General features: G+C 47.9%; 4 protein-coding genes across 4 annotated transcripts; 2 read left to right on the top strand and 2 right to left on the bottom strand.

Annotated features, from left to right (window-relative positions):
• Positions 1 to 4,408: 4,408 nt before the first annotated feature.
• Z519_07905 (uncharacterized protein) lies at positions 4,409 to 4,671 on the bottom strand (the record flags this gene model as incomplete). The annotated part of the gene is made up of 2 exons (XM_016765635.1): positions 4,409 to 4,466; positions 4,517 to 4,671. Coding segments are annotated over 2 exons (213 nt in total), but the record flags the coding sequence as incomplete, so codon positions are not given.
• A 1,247-nt stretch (positions 4,672 to 5,918) lies between these two features.
• On the top strand, positions 5,919 to 6,548 carry Z519_07904 (uncharacterized protein; the record flags this gene model as incomplete). The annotated part of the gene is made up of 1 exon (XM_016765634.1): positions 5,919 to 6,548. One exon carries the CDS (start codon positions 5,919 to 5,921, stop codon positions 6,546 to 6,548), a length of 630 nt encoding a protein of 209 aa, XP_016618603.1.
• Positions 6,549 to 7,939: 1,391 nt separating this feature from the next.
• Z519_07903 (uncharacterized protein) lies at positions 7,940 to 8,729 on the bottom strand (the record flags this gene model as incomplete). The annotated part of the gene is made up of 2 exons (XM_016765633.1): positions 7,940 to 8,494; positions 8,559 to 8,729. 2 exons carry the CDS (start codon positions 8,727 to 8,729, stop codon positions 7,940 to 7,942), a joined length of 726 nt encoding a protein of 241 aa, XP_016618602.1.
• Positions 8,730 to 12,002: 3,273 nt separating this feature from the next.
• Z519_07902 (uncharacterized protein) lies at positions 12,003 to 13,235 on the top strand (the record flags this gene model as incomplete). Its single annotated transcript, XM_016765632.1, has 2 exons — positions 12,003 to 12,377; positions 12,441 to 13,235. 2 exons carry the CDS (start codon positions 12,003 to 12,005, stop codon positions 13,233 to 13,235), a joined length of 1,170 nt encoding a protein of 389 aa, XP_016618601.1.
• Between the last annotated feature and the right edge of the window lie 1,362 nt (positions 13,236 to 14,597).

Genomic DNA, 14,597 nt, shown 5'->3' with positions numbered 1-14,597 from the left:
CTCTGTGCGCTCTGTGCGCTCTGTGCGCTCTGTCAACAGGGCCAACAGGGCCAACAGAGCCAACAGGGCATATCACGTGACTCAGCCTTGTTCTCCTGTGGATCCTTCCATCTGTCCAATGAGTGTGGTGAGTCGCGCCAATGCAACTCGTAACCGGGTTTCCTCAAGGCTGTGTCTAACACTAAGTTATAAGAGCCCCTTACGAAAGTAACGTACGATAGTATACTAATGATATATAATAGACTAACGAAGTTCTTATACTTTAGGCTATATCTTAAGAAATCAATAGTAGAAGAATTCGCGTACGAATTTCTACGAACGGTCTTTACTAACTATAAGATATTAAGAGAGATTATTATAGATAGAGATAAACTCTTTATATCTAAGTTTTAGAAAGTATTAATAAAGTTACTAATAACGAAATATAAATTATTTACATTATTTCACTCTTAGATAGACGGCTAAATAGAAAGAATAAACTAAACTCTAGAGTAATATCTAAGAATATACGTAAACTATAGTTAAATAAACTAAGTAAAACTACTATTAGTTATCTAATTTTACTTTAATAATTATAAGTTAGTAATAGAAATAAGTCTATTCTTTACTAACTACGATTTTCACCTACGACTTAAGAAAGTCATCGATAAAAGTCTAAATCTAAGAGCTAAAAATATAGCTTTAACTATAAAGAAACTTTATAAATAGCTTAAATTAGATCTAAGATTTCTCGCGGAAAGAATAGCGAACTACGTAAATAAGAAACGAATCGAGGGACTACTCCTAGAGAAGAGGGACCCCGTCTACCTTTTACGAAAAAACATTAAAATAAAGAGACTAAGCGTAAAACTAAATTATACGAAACTCGAACTATTTAGGATTAAAGATAAACTTAGGGACGTCATATATCGACTAGAACTACTAAAGGATATAAAGGTTCACAATGTATTTCATAAAGCACTCCTTAAACTAGCACTACGGAACGCTAAAATCGTTAAAACACTTCCGTTAAATGAGGAGCTAGCGACCGAGAAATATAATGTCGAGAAAGTTCTTAGGAAGTGCGTTAGGCGCGGCTAGCCCTAATATCTAATTAAATGATTAGGGTACGACGAATGCGAAAATAGCTGGGAACCGAAAATTAACCTTTCGAAGAAACTTCTAAAGAAAATAAAGAAGAATTACTCTAAGTGGTTCCTAACGCTAGTAAAGCGTTCAGCTATCCGTCGTTAAAGATAAACTCGCTATGAGCTATCGGCAGCTTAGGTTCATCCGGTGTATATCCCTTCTCCTAATTAAGGGTATTTAATATCTAGGATTGTCGAATAACTATATCACTCTAAGCACGAGTATACTCTTCGATCTATCGCTGGTAATTAGCTAACCGGCGCTCTAGTTTAGCCGACTCGGCTATAAACTCGGCCGCCTCAGCGCGCACCTAGGCCATACGATCGTATAGCCTCTGAGCCCGCTTAGCCATCCCCTCGCGCGCCTTACGACAACGGTTTTCTAACTCTTTCTTCTTCTTCTCTAAAGATTGAAACTCCTCCTTAGAATATTAGTCATCACACTTTATATTCTTCCGAGTATACTCGCTATAACGAGAATTATCTTTTAGAAGAAAGTAGAGAGAAGACGACCTATCGTAATTCGAATAAGGAGCCATAGTCTAAAAACCTAGGCGTTTTATCTTCTCGGAAAGAAGGCGACGTTCGGAGAAGCGTTAGCGGAGAATCTTACGAATACCTAAGGAAAGAGAAAGAAGAGAAAATATCTTTAGATCTAGATGAATTTAAGCTAGGTAGTGTTCCGCTTTTATATCATCGCTAAGACGAATTCTTAGAATAAGAATCTAATCGAAGAGAGAATAGTGTTAGACATAGTCTTAGAAGAAATCGATCACGAGTCGCACGAATACGACTCACTACACTCATTGAATACTTAGAAGGATCCGTGGGAGAATAAGACTAAGTTATGTAATATACCCTACTAGCCCTATCGACTCTACTAACTCTACCAATAGAGCGCACAGAGCGCACAGAGCGCGCAGAGCGTAAGCATTATATATACACCCTCATTACCCTAGATAGTTACACTCTCTCCGTAGCCAACTTATGTTATCTACTGAACTATACAGTTCTTGGTAACAAAGACTACTGCTCATACCTTGTGTTCTCCATAACCAGCTCATGCTATTCTAGGATTGTTGCTGAGAACCCTAACCCAGTTAGGTTCAGTAGGGATCCTTAACAACTATAAAAAGAAATAATAATAATAGTGAACTAGGGCGAGGCTACTAGCCATGGGTATCAACTCGTACGGCGGTGGGTATAGCCTCTTCCCAACACGCACACTTAACTAGGGGAAGTTCTCTCTATTAGTAACTTAGTTAATTGTCCATTCTATGAAAGATAGTCCCCCAGGACTATGTAAGAAGAACCATAGTCTAGGGTCGGCGCCCCAGCCAATCATAACGCTATCCACCACTTCAAACTTCTCCCATTACACTAGGCTTCGCTCTCACTACCTTTAGCGTCTTCCTTATAGTGTAACTAGATATCGACACCGGCGTACCTACCTAGATTACACTAACCACCGTCTTAGGCGTAGGCTTAGGTATACTATTCGATAGTATAGAGCTTACGGTATAGGCTATAAGCTCCGATGCCGATTAAGCCTTCGCCATCTCCACCTTCTCTTTCTTCCGCATATTCGGCCAGGCCGTGGGCGTCGCCGTTAGCGGCGTTGTTTTCCAAAATTAAATGAAGAAGAACTTGCAAGGCAGTCGGCATTTTGCGGATCAGGCCGGTGAGTTGGCACGGGATGCGGCCGCATTGGTGCAGATCATCCGGGATACGGCAGAGAGTGGGCAGAAGAAGGAGTTGTAGTTAGCGTATATGAGATCGCTGAGGACGATATTTCTTGTCCTGGGTGTATTGTCGTTTGTTGCGTTTCTCCTGGCTTTCTTTATCAAAGACTATGATATGAACCGGGCGCTGGACGGTCAGCAGGGATTTAAAGAGAAGCCAGCGAGCCAGCAGGACGAGGAAGGGGGACTCTCTGAGAAGGCTGGTTAAAATTATAGATTTAGTAGCCAGGCATTAGACAGAGTCTGCCTTACTTGAAATCGAAGAAATTATTTCGAAACATTGGCATATCATTCTACTTATTCCAACAGGCAGCGGCTCGCTGACATATCTAACGTTTCTATTAGACAGTCGAGGCGATTAGCGTACAATATCAATGAAAACAAAGCTGGCATCATAACGAGCGGTAAGTGTACAAAACAAGGGCGCCCTTCAGTATGCGGTTGATAGGACAAAATGCAGTTTGGCAACAGTACCTCTGACATCAGCCTTATTGCTCAGGAGACGCTCCAACCCATCTGAAACGCCAAAACTAGCTGCCAAAACATAAAAGCCATGACGCCAGATGCCACCTCTAGGAAGGGCAAAACCCGCCTGTGACGCCGCAGGCGGACGATTCAAGAGTTGCACCGCAGGCCACAACGGTCACAGTGACAGTAAAGACCTCATCTCCAGCGTCGTTCTGCTGAGCCGTTATCTTTGCCGACGCCGCTGACAGAGCCGATATTTGAGAATTCACGATTGATATGAGAGCATCGATTTGGTCGTTCTCGCGAGAGCAAGCTGCAGCATTGTTCGTGTTTCCTGATACTTGGGCTCCCACAACAGCTTGAACGACGCCTCCGACAGCTCCGGAACTAGCCCAGCAAGGGTATCTTGGGTGCTTCATGGTTAGCAGCCGGTCTCGTAGCTTTTGAGGGGAACGAAAGAAAGTTGATGGGACGCGACTTACCGACTGCGACTTGGGTGAAGAAAGGGCTTTTCAAGAGGTCAAGGGCCTTCTTTCCTCCGGCCTGCGAAACAGTTTTCACAGCGTTGAAATACGGAGTGATGGCACCCTTGAGGATAGGGCCGCCCGTTCTCGCGGCCGAAATACATGTGGCGAATGTATTACACAAGGCCTCAACCAAGTCACGCTCGTCAACTTCCCTGTTAATGAGGTTTCGGGAAAGCTCGTAATGCGCCAAATCGGTATCGTTCATGATATGGATAGAGTCGTCCCACTCATCGGGTAGAATGCCTACATATGCGTTGGCATGTATCTGGCACAGCTTATAATCGGTGCCCTCGAATGATAGCTGCATTCCATGGTAGATTTGTGGTGTCGGTGGGATCGCTCTAGTGATAGACGAATGCGGGAAAGGATATCGTCGCTGGTCAGGAGAGCGACGTTTGAAAGAAGGAAGGCCCAGAACGGTGCTGGCCACAACCTGGAACGAGTTGTATGCCCCAACAACGCCTTAGTCGACAGTGAGGCAACCGGCATCAGCTCGACTAATTTCAGTTCCTGGGCCGCAGTCCTCTGAGCTATAAAATTGCACGGTGGTAGAATCATCGACCGGGCCGGTAGATTCAACAACAACTCCCTCAGCTAGGCCGCTAGAATGTGTTAGAGTCTAATCTATAACTTCGATTGCATGGGTGCTTACGCGTATTCCTGCCGGCAGCCTTGTCCCTCTCCTCCAATCCATGCACCGACAAATTCCCCAGCACAATTTGTGTTCTTGTAAAAGGAAACTTTGAACGCTTCGGTGCCGAAAACCAGATAGGTGACTATGGCTAGGAAAATCATGGAGAATGTCATATCTTCACCCAAATCTATGCAGGGCTAGAGATCAGAGGAAATTGAAATCTTGATCCAGTTGGTGGAATTTTGGTTCTATTCTTCTAGGTATGTCGTCTGTCTCGAGGTAGCTTGTTTGGTGATCTCTGAGCGATGCTAGCTTTATACACCTCGACATTGTGATGAGAGTCTTCATCAAAGATGACTCAAAGCCGCGTCGCCAGCGGTCGCGACAAAAAGACGTCTCAAGTTGTGGGTGCATCGAAGTATGGCGGCTTTTGGAGCCATATCTGGTGAATTCAGGGAACATATCCCTGGCATCACGGTTACCCAAGAGGCCAGGTGCCTGATAAGCACAGCTGTAAGGTAGACACTTGTAGCAACACTGCTCAGCCTCGGTGGGTATTTATAGAGGACCCGTTTGAACCACATCACTTGCACAGATTGCTCATAGAGTCGAACGATATGTTATGATGAGCATAGCTTTACTTAGTGAGATTTGAGTGTGAGACATGGGAGCTGCCATCGGAGAGATGTATACTCTCTATCACTGACTCAGTGTACTCAAGGAGCCAGGTTGGCCGGGCGTACTCAGCTAGGCGCGCTTCAGGAGTCGAAAGCACTTGCCTTGCCCTCTTCTAAGCTACCGAAGGCTTTTAGTCTGCGACAGCAACGACTGAGAGTCCATGGTTAATGGGGATGTGGCCTGAACCAGGCCCAGAGACATTTAGTGGAGATTGGTAGCCGCAAGTGGGTGTGTGTTGAGAGAGCAAGACGGATTTTGGGCATTGAGTTCTCTCGCAAGCCTAGGCCAAAGCAGGATTTGTAGACAGCCGCTGAGACGCCGGCAGCCGTAGATTTTGTCGCGCAGTAATTCTGATACTGTAGAATGGGGTTACAGGGATGGTGGAAGTAGCAAGGAAAATACAGCCCCTAGGCGCTTACGATTCCCTCTCAAGAGGTTGATAAGGCTGACTTGGGCGTATCGCCGGGGCTGGGCAAGCCAAACAGCTCTAGCGTAGTTGGGTATGTTTCAAGAAGAGGCAGTGCGGCCTGAGGTGAGGAGCTCTGGCCTTTGCAGAAGCGGGACATCAGGCTACAACAACAGTCCCCCGCCTTGTCCCAACCTTCCATCATTTGGGACAGAAATCATCGAGGTTCAACAACAATAATTGCTACTTTCATGATTACTTTGAATTCCCGAATTTCCTCAGACCCATCAATCAAGGCAGTTGAATACATCTAGCTAAGACCGCATACCACAAGCAATGGGCGTGCCTGACTGGCTTGATGACTCTCGGAATCCCCCTGCGTGGATTGTCGCCATCTATCCTCTCCTAATATTCCTTCTTGCCCTTGTCTGCCACTTCCAGATGCAGGATTTTGTTGAAAGCTTTCCGCTGGCGCCAGATGATTCTGCAGCTACAAAAGAAAACGAAACTTCAGACATAGGAGATACATCATCCATGGAGTACGACTTGATTCCGCCGGGTTGTGCGGATATTGTCACAGAACAGACAGACCCTGCGGACGGAATTAATCCAACCGCCGAAGTTCCCGAAGCTCGAGTTCCACCCTGTAGGGACGAATCTTCGGGACACAAGAGTGTCAGCAAAACCGAAGGAGTCTCACGCCCTAAGCAGTCGAAATACACCAAAGGAGTTCTCATTTATGGCCTCCAAATTCTTCTAGCACATCGGCTTGGAGCTCTAGCCACGAGACGAGTGCAGGAGACCCACAACCTTGCAGACAAATTCCTAGGGTTGCTGGCAATGTCTGTCGTTACTTTGTTGGTCCTGATATCTGTTGGACATCTGGAAACCTCCAGATCAGTGACACTCCAGGGGTATCGCACACATAGAAGATACGAACCGCTCACAAGTCTATCAGACCCTTGAACTCTATTCGTTGTCTTCACTTATTTTACTTTGATGGCACCATGGTTGAGGCTTCTTTTTAGCCTGATAGGGTGATAAAAGCTGAAGAGAGAAAAGTTCTCTGTCTCCAGAGAATGAGCATCTACAAAATAGGTAGACTGGATGTCAAGTGAGAACTCCCTGTGATAAAGTCAGGACGCACCTCAAGTGATTCGACGTTCTCAATATCATATTAAGGTGACAGAATTTGGTACCGAAGTGACATGGGCAGAGAATTATTGCAACAGACTTATAGAGATATATTTGTCTAGGGGCAATACCAGGAGTAGCTCATTGCTGGGCAAATAGCAAAGTTTGCGTTATCCAACGATCAGTTACGGCTCTTCGCCGGGAGCAACTATCATGTTTTTCCTTTCACATTTATCCACTCTATCTCTAGGCTTGTGAGGAGTGCGGCGACGGACGTACTAGTAGAAAGATAAAAGGTTGAATTGATTGCCTTGTTAAAAGCGTGCAGGACCTGAGGTAGCTGTTCAGGTGCCACAAACTTTCTGACTTCCCCTGACCCAGCGAAAAGCAGAGCCTGGGCGTCAACATCTGGTGTATCGACCTTTAGCGAATGCAAGAGGACATTGGCAAAGATGGGCATCTGGCCCATCAAACCAAAAGCCGAGCCCTTGCAGACCCTGATACAATTTCCAGCCCGCGTGACTGGTTGACGGGTGAATGGTTGAATGTAAGCCTGTGCCGATGGCCATGAGGGTGCAATCGATGTAGATGAAGATGTTCAAGTGGCCGAGTTTGGTCACCATCCCACCGGAGAGCAAGGTTCCGACTATTTGGGAGAGAAACATTGGTATGTTCATCACTCCGCTGTGTATGGGAGAAGCGTCCTTGGGAACTTGGAACCACCCAGGAAGGTAGTACACAACGGCGAAGATGCCGCCTAAGGCGAAGATGGCCGTCAGCTGCTGAAGACGACCGTTTGGCGGAAGAGGAGGTTCATGGGTATTAATGCTTGATCGCCCTTGTAGAACTGCCATGCAACAAAGACAGCGATGTTAGCGATGTTGCCTCCGAATCCCAAGACGGAGCCGAATGCCACGGATATGTGGACCCTCCCATTTAGAGAGTAAGAAGAATCATAACGATAGATGGGATGAATAAAGCGGCACCGACGAGGTCAACTTTCTTGATGCGATCCAAAGCTGGCCCATTTTCTGACTTTCTGCTGAGAGGGTGGAAGGCGAGGATCATAGTCAGTGCAGCCGCGCCGCCCGCAGGCAGATTGATGTAAAAGCACCACCTCCAAGAAGCGTATTAGGTAAAAGCCCCGCCGATGGCGGATCCAACAATTGTCGCAACGCACGGGCATGCTAAGGTCGTTCGGTTCAACGTGGATGTTTTATGAATCACAATTTATCGGAGTCGAAGGTGGTCAACAAATCCTTCGTCGGCAACAGACCCAGGAAGTCCAGAGTTTCTGTGATGCCTGTCTCAGAGTAGACGGCTGGAAAACCCTGATTCCTGCCAATGAAGGCATCGTGGCCGCCGCTTCGCAGAGATTCTGACACGTTCGAGGTTTCGTTCATTTCCACCCCAAAGTCCCAGTCACTGGACATAACCAGAACGCAGCGCAAGGCGTTAAGGGCTCGCTGAGCACAGCCTACCGAGAGCGCGAGTATTTCGAGTAAGCGTTTGATATCTTTGAAGAGCTCCTGTACATCAACTTGTTCGGCAAAGGTGGATGGCTTGATCTGCTCCTGCTTCAAATGAAACACACAGTCAACGAGGGAGCATGTGAGAAGATACCCAATCGGCCGTGTGCACACGAAGCACTGAATGTAGCTTGCAATGGCTGCGACGATGTCTTTACAGATACTGAAGCACGAGTGTTGCCGTTCCAAGTCTCCATGAGATTCCGGAATGTGTGTCTGTCGGATGAGCAGCCGCAAAGAATGGTGCCACTAAGAAAAGGGCTGGTTAGTGGGCGCACATCATGTCTTTCTGGAAGCCAACTCTACTCCTTACCAGGAAAGCTTGCAATTTTTGACGCATGCATGATTCCGTCACTCCGCTGACCACATACTCTTGGACCTTATTGGTGTCCCAGAGCAGTCTATCTGGCAACTCCTGGTATTTGATGACCACTTTTGCATCGGCCACTTGCACTTCTGACCACTTTCCAGCAAAGGGGTGCATTCGGCGCAAGGAAATTGGGCCAGATGAACGTCCAGAGCTTGGAGTAGCTGATCATAGCCTCGACAAGCTGGACCTTAGAATTATCGATACCCGATTCGCCCCGAATGGGAAGAAGGTCATCGATATTGACATCATCCGGACGCAGGAGGTACGAAATGCCACACTTATAGTGTACACACTTCTCCTGGAAGTATAGAATCACCAAAAGGTATTTTGATGAAATGATGTCTTCCGGGTCTTGTTTCCAGCGGCTTTTGTCATTAAGACTGATACTTCGGGCTGTATGTAAGGCTCGGACAGTATGCAGTGCTGCTTGGCGGAGTTTTTCTGCCTCCATCAAGCTACCGGCAGTGAGCATGTGGTAAGCAACAACTTCTACAGGTCTCCGATCACGTCTTCGAATTCCTCCATCAATCTTTTACCTTGCAAAAACCAATTATGGCCAGTAGCGGGATCCATCGTACTGGTACTCGCTGTGATGGTTTCAGCAAACCATATGATATTGCACAGTATGGCAAACGTGGTGCAGTGCTGAGCCGGAACATGCACAGCGTCCTAGACGTCTCGACACATTTTGCCGCAGAACGAGCAGTGCGACATCTTACGCCATTCAGCTGCAGACATTAGCGTGATTAAAGCGCCAAGGACACCAAGGTGTGGCGCTGGTCGCGTGGCTGTGCGTGGCGATACGTTACTTTTTATACGCCGCCGTACGTACTTTGATGGGGCAATTAATTAGATACATTACTTGTGTCATTACGAAGGACTGTGCAGTAATGGTGATACATACCACGATGAGATCCAATTGTCGACGATTCGTCATTGAAAGTGGAACTAGCTAATGCAGATTTAGGAAAAGCGCCGGCACTAATATTCTTGGCTTTAGTGAAAGAAAGTTGCAATATGTCCGCAGGGGTCTCCCAATTTCGCAACTCACTGTAGGCAGGTTTCGGGAACGGCTGTATATAAGTACTGTACTGTAAACCCATCCATCGCTAGGATTGAGAAGACGTGTCACCACGCGCACACGAAAGTCAGGCAGCAGGCTTAGCTGAACAAATAAGGGCTACAGCAGGGCAACTATAGCCGAGGGCCAAAGGGGACCCCTGAGCCCGAACTGGCTAGCATCGGGCCAGCGCCCCCTGTGGACTCGCGCAGGGCTCGGGCGTGCTCCCCCCGGGCTCCCCCCGTGCTCTGCCGTCGCTCCCTCGACGCTCTCCCGTGCTCGGTCGGGCGCTCCCCACGCTCTGTCACGTGCCAGATTAAAGCGGCCTGGCTCCCTTTCCTGAACGAAAATGGCAATGGACGAAACTCGGTTCGGGGCATATATAATGTATATATATACCCCGAACTACGCTTTATCCATTACCATTTACGTTCAGAAAAGGGAGCGAGGCCGCTTTAATCTGGCACGTGACTGAGAATCGAGGAGGCCCGACCGAGCACGGGGGAGCGGCGGCAGAGTTACGGGGGAGTGCGCCCGAGTCCCGGGTGAGCCACAGGGAGCGCTGCCTGATGCCCATACGCAGAAGCCAGTTCAGGCTTAGGGGTCCCCTTTAGGCCTCGGCACAGTTGCTCAGCTGTAGCCCTTCCTTTGTTTCAAGCCTTCAGCCTGGCAACTTGCGATCCGTTCGTCTACGTGGTGATGTGTCTTACTCAATCCGGGCATTTGCGAACCGTCATATCCGATAAGTACACATAGTACAGTACGTCACTGCTTCACTATACCAGCGAAGTATCGAGGCCATGGCATCTGCCAGCTCAGTATTGTAGTTTATATTCTCATTCTACACTAGTGTAACGACCCGTTACAGGAAGGATGGAGAAGCTCCCCAAAGTCTGTATATTTGTTGACAGGGTCGCGAGAGCGCCACTGTGGCAAACCACCTGAGACGCTAGACGCTTCACCAACTGCGCAAACTGCCTCAACCTCGTTGTTCCTGCAGTTCTGTGACAGGATGGCGACGGAGGAGGAGGTTTCAAGAATGCTCTTGTGGTTACAGGCCAATGTATATATAAACAGGCAGAGTCTCTCTGAGTAGCCAGGGGGACAGGACACAATCAACCAGATAGATCCACAACTGTTCTGTGTTCAACAATATTGCACTAAATGACTTATGAAAACGCCTGTATAAAATTGGAAAGTTCTACAATCGATCCTCACCTAGAAAGAGACTACGATATTGGAGTCCTTTCCAAGGTGATATTTTGGCTCAGGCTGGCGGTGCTGGACCCTCCTACTTCTGAACTCATTCATTCGCTAACCATCGTGGATGTGGACCGCGTTACAGTAGACTGGTAGGTAGTGTGAGGTCGGACGCAAGGTTCCTAATCAACACATGGAGGGCCAAATCAAGCCCCTAGAGCAATCGGCTATACCCGCCTCTCTGCTAGGCGTCTGTTTCAGACGGGCGTCAAGGGACCCTGGCAGATTCCCTGCCCTTACGCTGCTGCCTAATTTTCCTTGTAAAGTCGTCCCCGGGAATCCGCCGCGATTTACTTGGTAATTGATTGCTATTTTGCCAGATACGCCCGTATTTCGTGCAAAAGTACAGAGGACACTAACCTCAAACCCACTGTAGGTCCTGAGCCGCGGGCATCATTGTTTGATTGATGCAACCTCATCCTTGGGCTCCCCCAGCTATGTAGCGGCTCCTCCGGCTCTTGAGGCGGGCAACGCGGAGTCGAAGCATCCCCGCCCCATTCATCAGGGTGGTACCTAGAGTTCGGACATCAAGGTCAGAGATTGTGAACCTCTACCTCGCAGCCTCGCTATCCCGAAAGATCATACCTTTACGGCATGTGGCGCAATTTTGGAATCATTTTGAAGTATGTCGACGAGAAAAGAGGTTCCTTGGGTCACCTGAAGACCAGCTATCGACCTGAAACAGTATGGTAACTTTGGAATGAAGACAAAACTGGCCCCCCTAAACAGCGCCGGTTTTTCGAACCTAGGGAGCGGAGGAGCTAAGCAGCACGAAACGTCGGCACCTTCCGGACTCTCAGCTCGCCCAGATCTCTGCGCTTATGCAGGAGCTCCCTTGTTCTGTAATGTCAAAGCGTCCGCCTGGCTGAAAAATGTGAGCTGATAATATGCTGCCCAATCCCGGATTCAACTCCTCTTGGAGAATTAGAAACTGTGATATATTTGCAAGGCACTCCTCACTATGCGATAGACAGATATGACCCTAGAGTTTTAAGGCATAGGGGACTCTGATCTTCTCGCCAGGGAATGCTCAGAACCGGGCTCTACCTACGTACGATTAAATAACTATGGCTGTTCCATTTGTCTGGGACCCTGATCGTGTCCTCCAAATCACTGATCTTGGCCGCAATGAGATAATCTGTATTGGCCGTGCGGCCAGAAGATTCAACTCTCGCTGCACTTGGACCATCGAAGAGCCAGAAGTCTCCCATGCGTCTTCCCTCCTCGCATCCATGGCTCGAAAGCTGCCGACGGAAGTGCGAAATGAGGAATTGAGAGTGCTAGCTAGGCTGTGCCTATGCCACCAAGCGCATCAACATCAGCAGAAAGAAGCCTTCTTAAACCTGCAAAGCCTGCTCCAATATGCTCGTGACGATTATGAACGATTTAAAACGTTACAGCTGCAGAATATAGAACTACGCACTGAAGTTCTGAATGGAAAGGTCAGTACTCTACTCGCAGAGCTCAGGATGAGCGGAATTTAGCTGGAATACTCACGCTTGCAGGTTCGAGAGATCAGTCTTTGCCAAAAGGTGGATGAGCAAGCAACGGCTGCGAGCAAACTTCAAGAAACGGAACGAGGCCTGAAGAGTCAGTTGGCTCATATGTGCCAGCAGTTGGATCAGCAAAATACGACCATAGCGAAGCTGCAAGATTCCGAATCTGGTTTGCGAAGGACGTCGGATTATCTCGAGCAACTATTACAAAAAGGAAAATTGACCGTGGCCAGTCTTGAAAAGTCGAATACAGGTCTCGAAGGGCAGCTGACCGGACTTCGTCGACAATTGTATGACCAAAAAGTGGCTGTGGATGAGCTAGAGGCGTCAAAGTCAGAGCTCCAAGGACAGCTCCACGAACTCCGCCAACAATTGAACCAGCAAAACACTGCTGTCCGCAACCTGGAAGACGAAAACCGAACTTTAAAAGATCAGCACACAGCCGCTGTAGCCGAGTTGGGCACCTCACAGCTTAAACTTGAGCAAATGAAATCTGAACTCCAATCAGTCCGGATCGGCAACGCTGACCTTCAACGTCAACTGGACGAAGCATTCATTCTAGGAAGACTGGGAATCAACAACGCATGGCTGACACGACTTCGAAATTGGCTCCGAGCTTACCAGTTATTGTTCACTGGGGCATTTAGACGTGTTCGCCATGTTTTAGCTACACTATCAGCCAAGTTGATGAGATTTTGGCCTAATCGAGGCCTCTTCAGGGGCGTAGAACCCGTTGCTGGGAAATATCTAGCGGCAGAAGAGATGCTTCCCCGTCACCGCGGCCCATCGGAACCACCAGTGTAATTTGGAAGACTATTGTCGGCCGCACTTCCAATGTCTCCATTGCAAAGAAAGCTATACGACGTTGATAGGGCGTCCTGTGCACTTATAAGACTATATAAAGGCAAGTTGGAAAGGTTCCACCTCCTCGTGAAGGTTTGGTGAGATCAAAGGCACCCATTATCTTGAGGAGTTAGGTGGACCTCTTCCTGTTTCCGAAGGAGTACTGATCCAGGTCCTGTAGTGGTTGCGTAGTGTGTGGGAAGGCAAGTTAATCTGAAGAGACGACAAGGGAAGGGATTGGGCCAGGGGAAATTACTGTCCAGAGAAGATATCCTCGAAAGCGGCTATATTGCCGCCAAATTCGGCGGGAAATTTCCCTGAACCCTACGTTGTGCTGTTGTTTTCGACTACAGTACTGCTCTATGTCTAATACCATAAGTCCTGGTATGTGGTCTTGCAGCCCTTTGAATAAGAAGCTTTAGGGGGGAGAATAATTGTCACGAATACTCAGCCGCCAAGACCGTCTAGTCTCGTAACACGGTAGCACTCAGCCTAATACATAGCGTATTTACCGCACGCTCACCGCATAAGGATCCCTTCTCCCATGCTTTAAGTCTCATTTAGGACGCATAGTCAAGAATATCTCATACCCAATAGTCTCAGCTTAATCATTCTACTCTACCTATTTCATGAGGCTATTCCTAATAGAGATCGAGTCCTTGCTTTGACGAGGATTCGATTCCGAATCGAGTCTTACGCTTAACCTATTTAGGAGAGAGGCTAACCTATTCTAGGTAAGTTGTATTCAAAGCAAAGGTATTTGCTGAGCTGACCAAATAGCAAGTACAGAGTACTTCGTTGCCAACCTTGCCCTTAGCTCGGCATCTAGTCTCACCTCGCAATAGTTAGCAACTACCTCAGTATCGTAACGTGAGACGTTATAGTGTAACAAGGCAAAGTGGCTGTGCTGTGCTAAGAGTGGTAACAAGGGGGAGAGTTGTCTAGTCACATGTCAAACCAAAATGGGCTGGCAGGGGGAGTGCGGAACAGTTTACAGTGCTGGCAGTGTGCCATTCTTTACAGAGTGAACAGAGTATGATGAATTCCTTGGTTTTTTGATGCCGTCTACCTATTCCTGAGTGTTTTATCAGTCCTGTCCTATCTCCACAACGCCACCGCCGTGCTAGGCGCTCGTTGCCCTCGCCGCTGCCTCTCTGGGTGGTGTTGGTGGTGGTGTTGTCTTGTCAGCGTCAACCAGAAACGCGTTCTCGATTCCCGACCTGCCGGACAGGCCTTTGTGCGTTTTTGCACGTGCACGCCGAACCCTAAAGTGCTGTTACAATAGAACGAGGCTGGACAGATCTTGACGTGTCTATACGTATT

This window comes from Cladophialophora bantiana (genome assembly GCF_000835475.1).
Source record: "Cladophialophora bantiana CBS 173.52 unplaced genomic scaffold supercont1.11, whole genome shotgun sequence".
In the NCBI taxonomy this organism is placed as follows: domain Eukaryota; kingdom Fungi; phylum Ascomycota; class Eurotiomycetes; order Chaetothyriales; family Herpotrichiellaceae; genus Cladophialophora; species Cladophialophora bantiana.
Note: the sequence above shows the minus strand (reverse complement) of the source record. Positions and strands in the feature narration are given on the sequence as shown.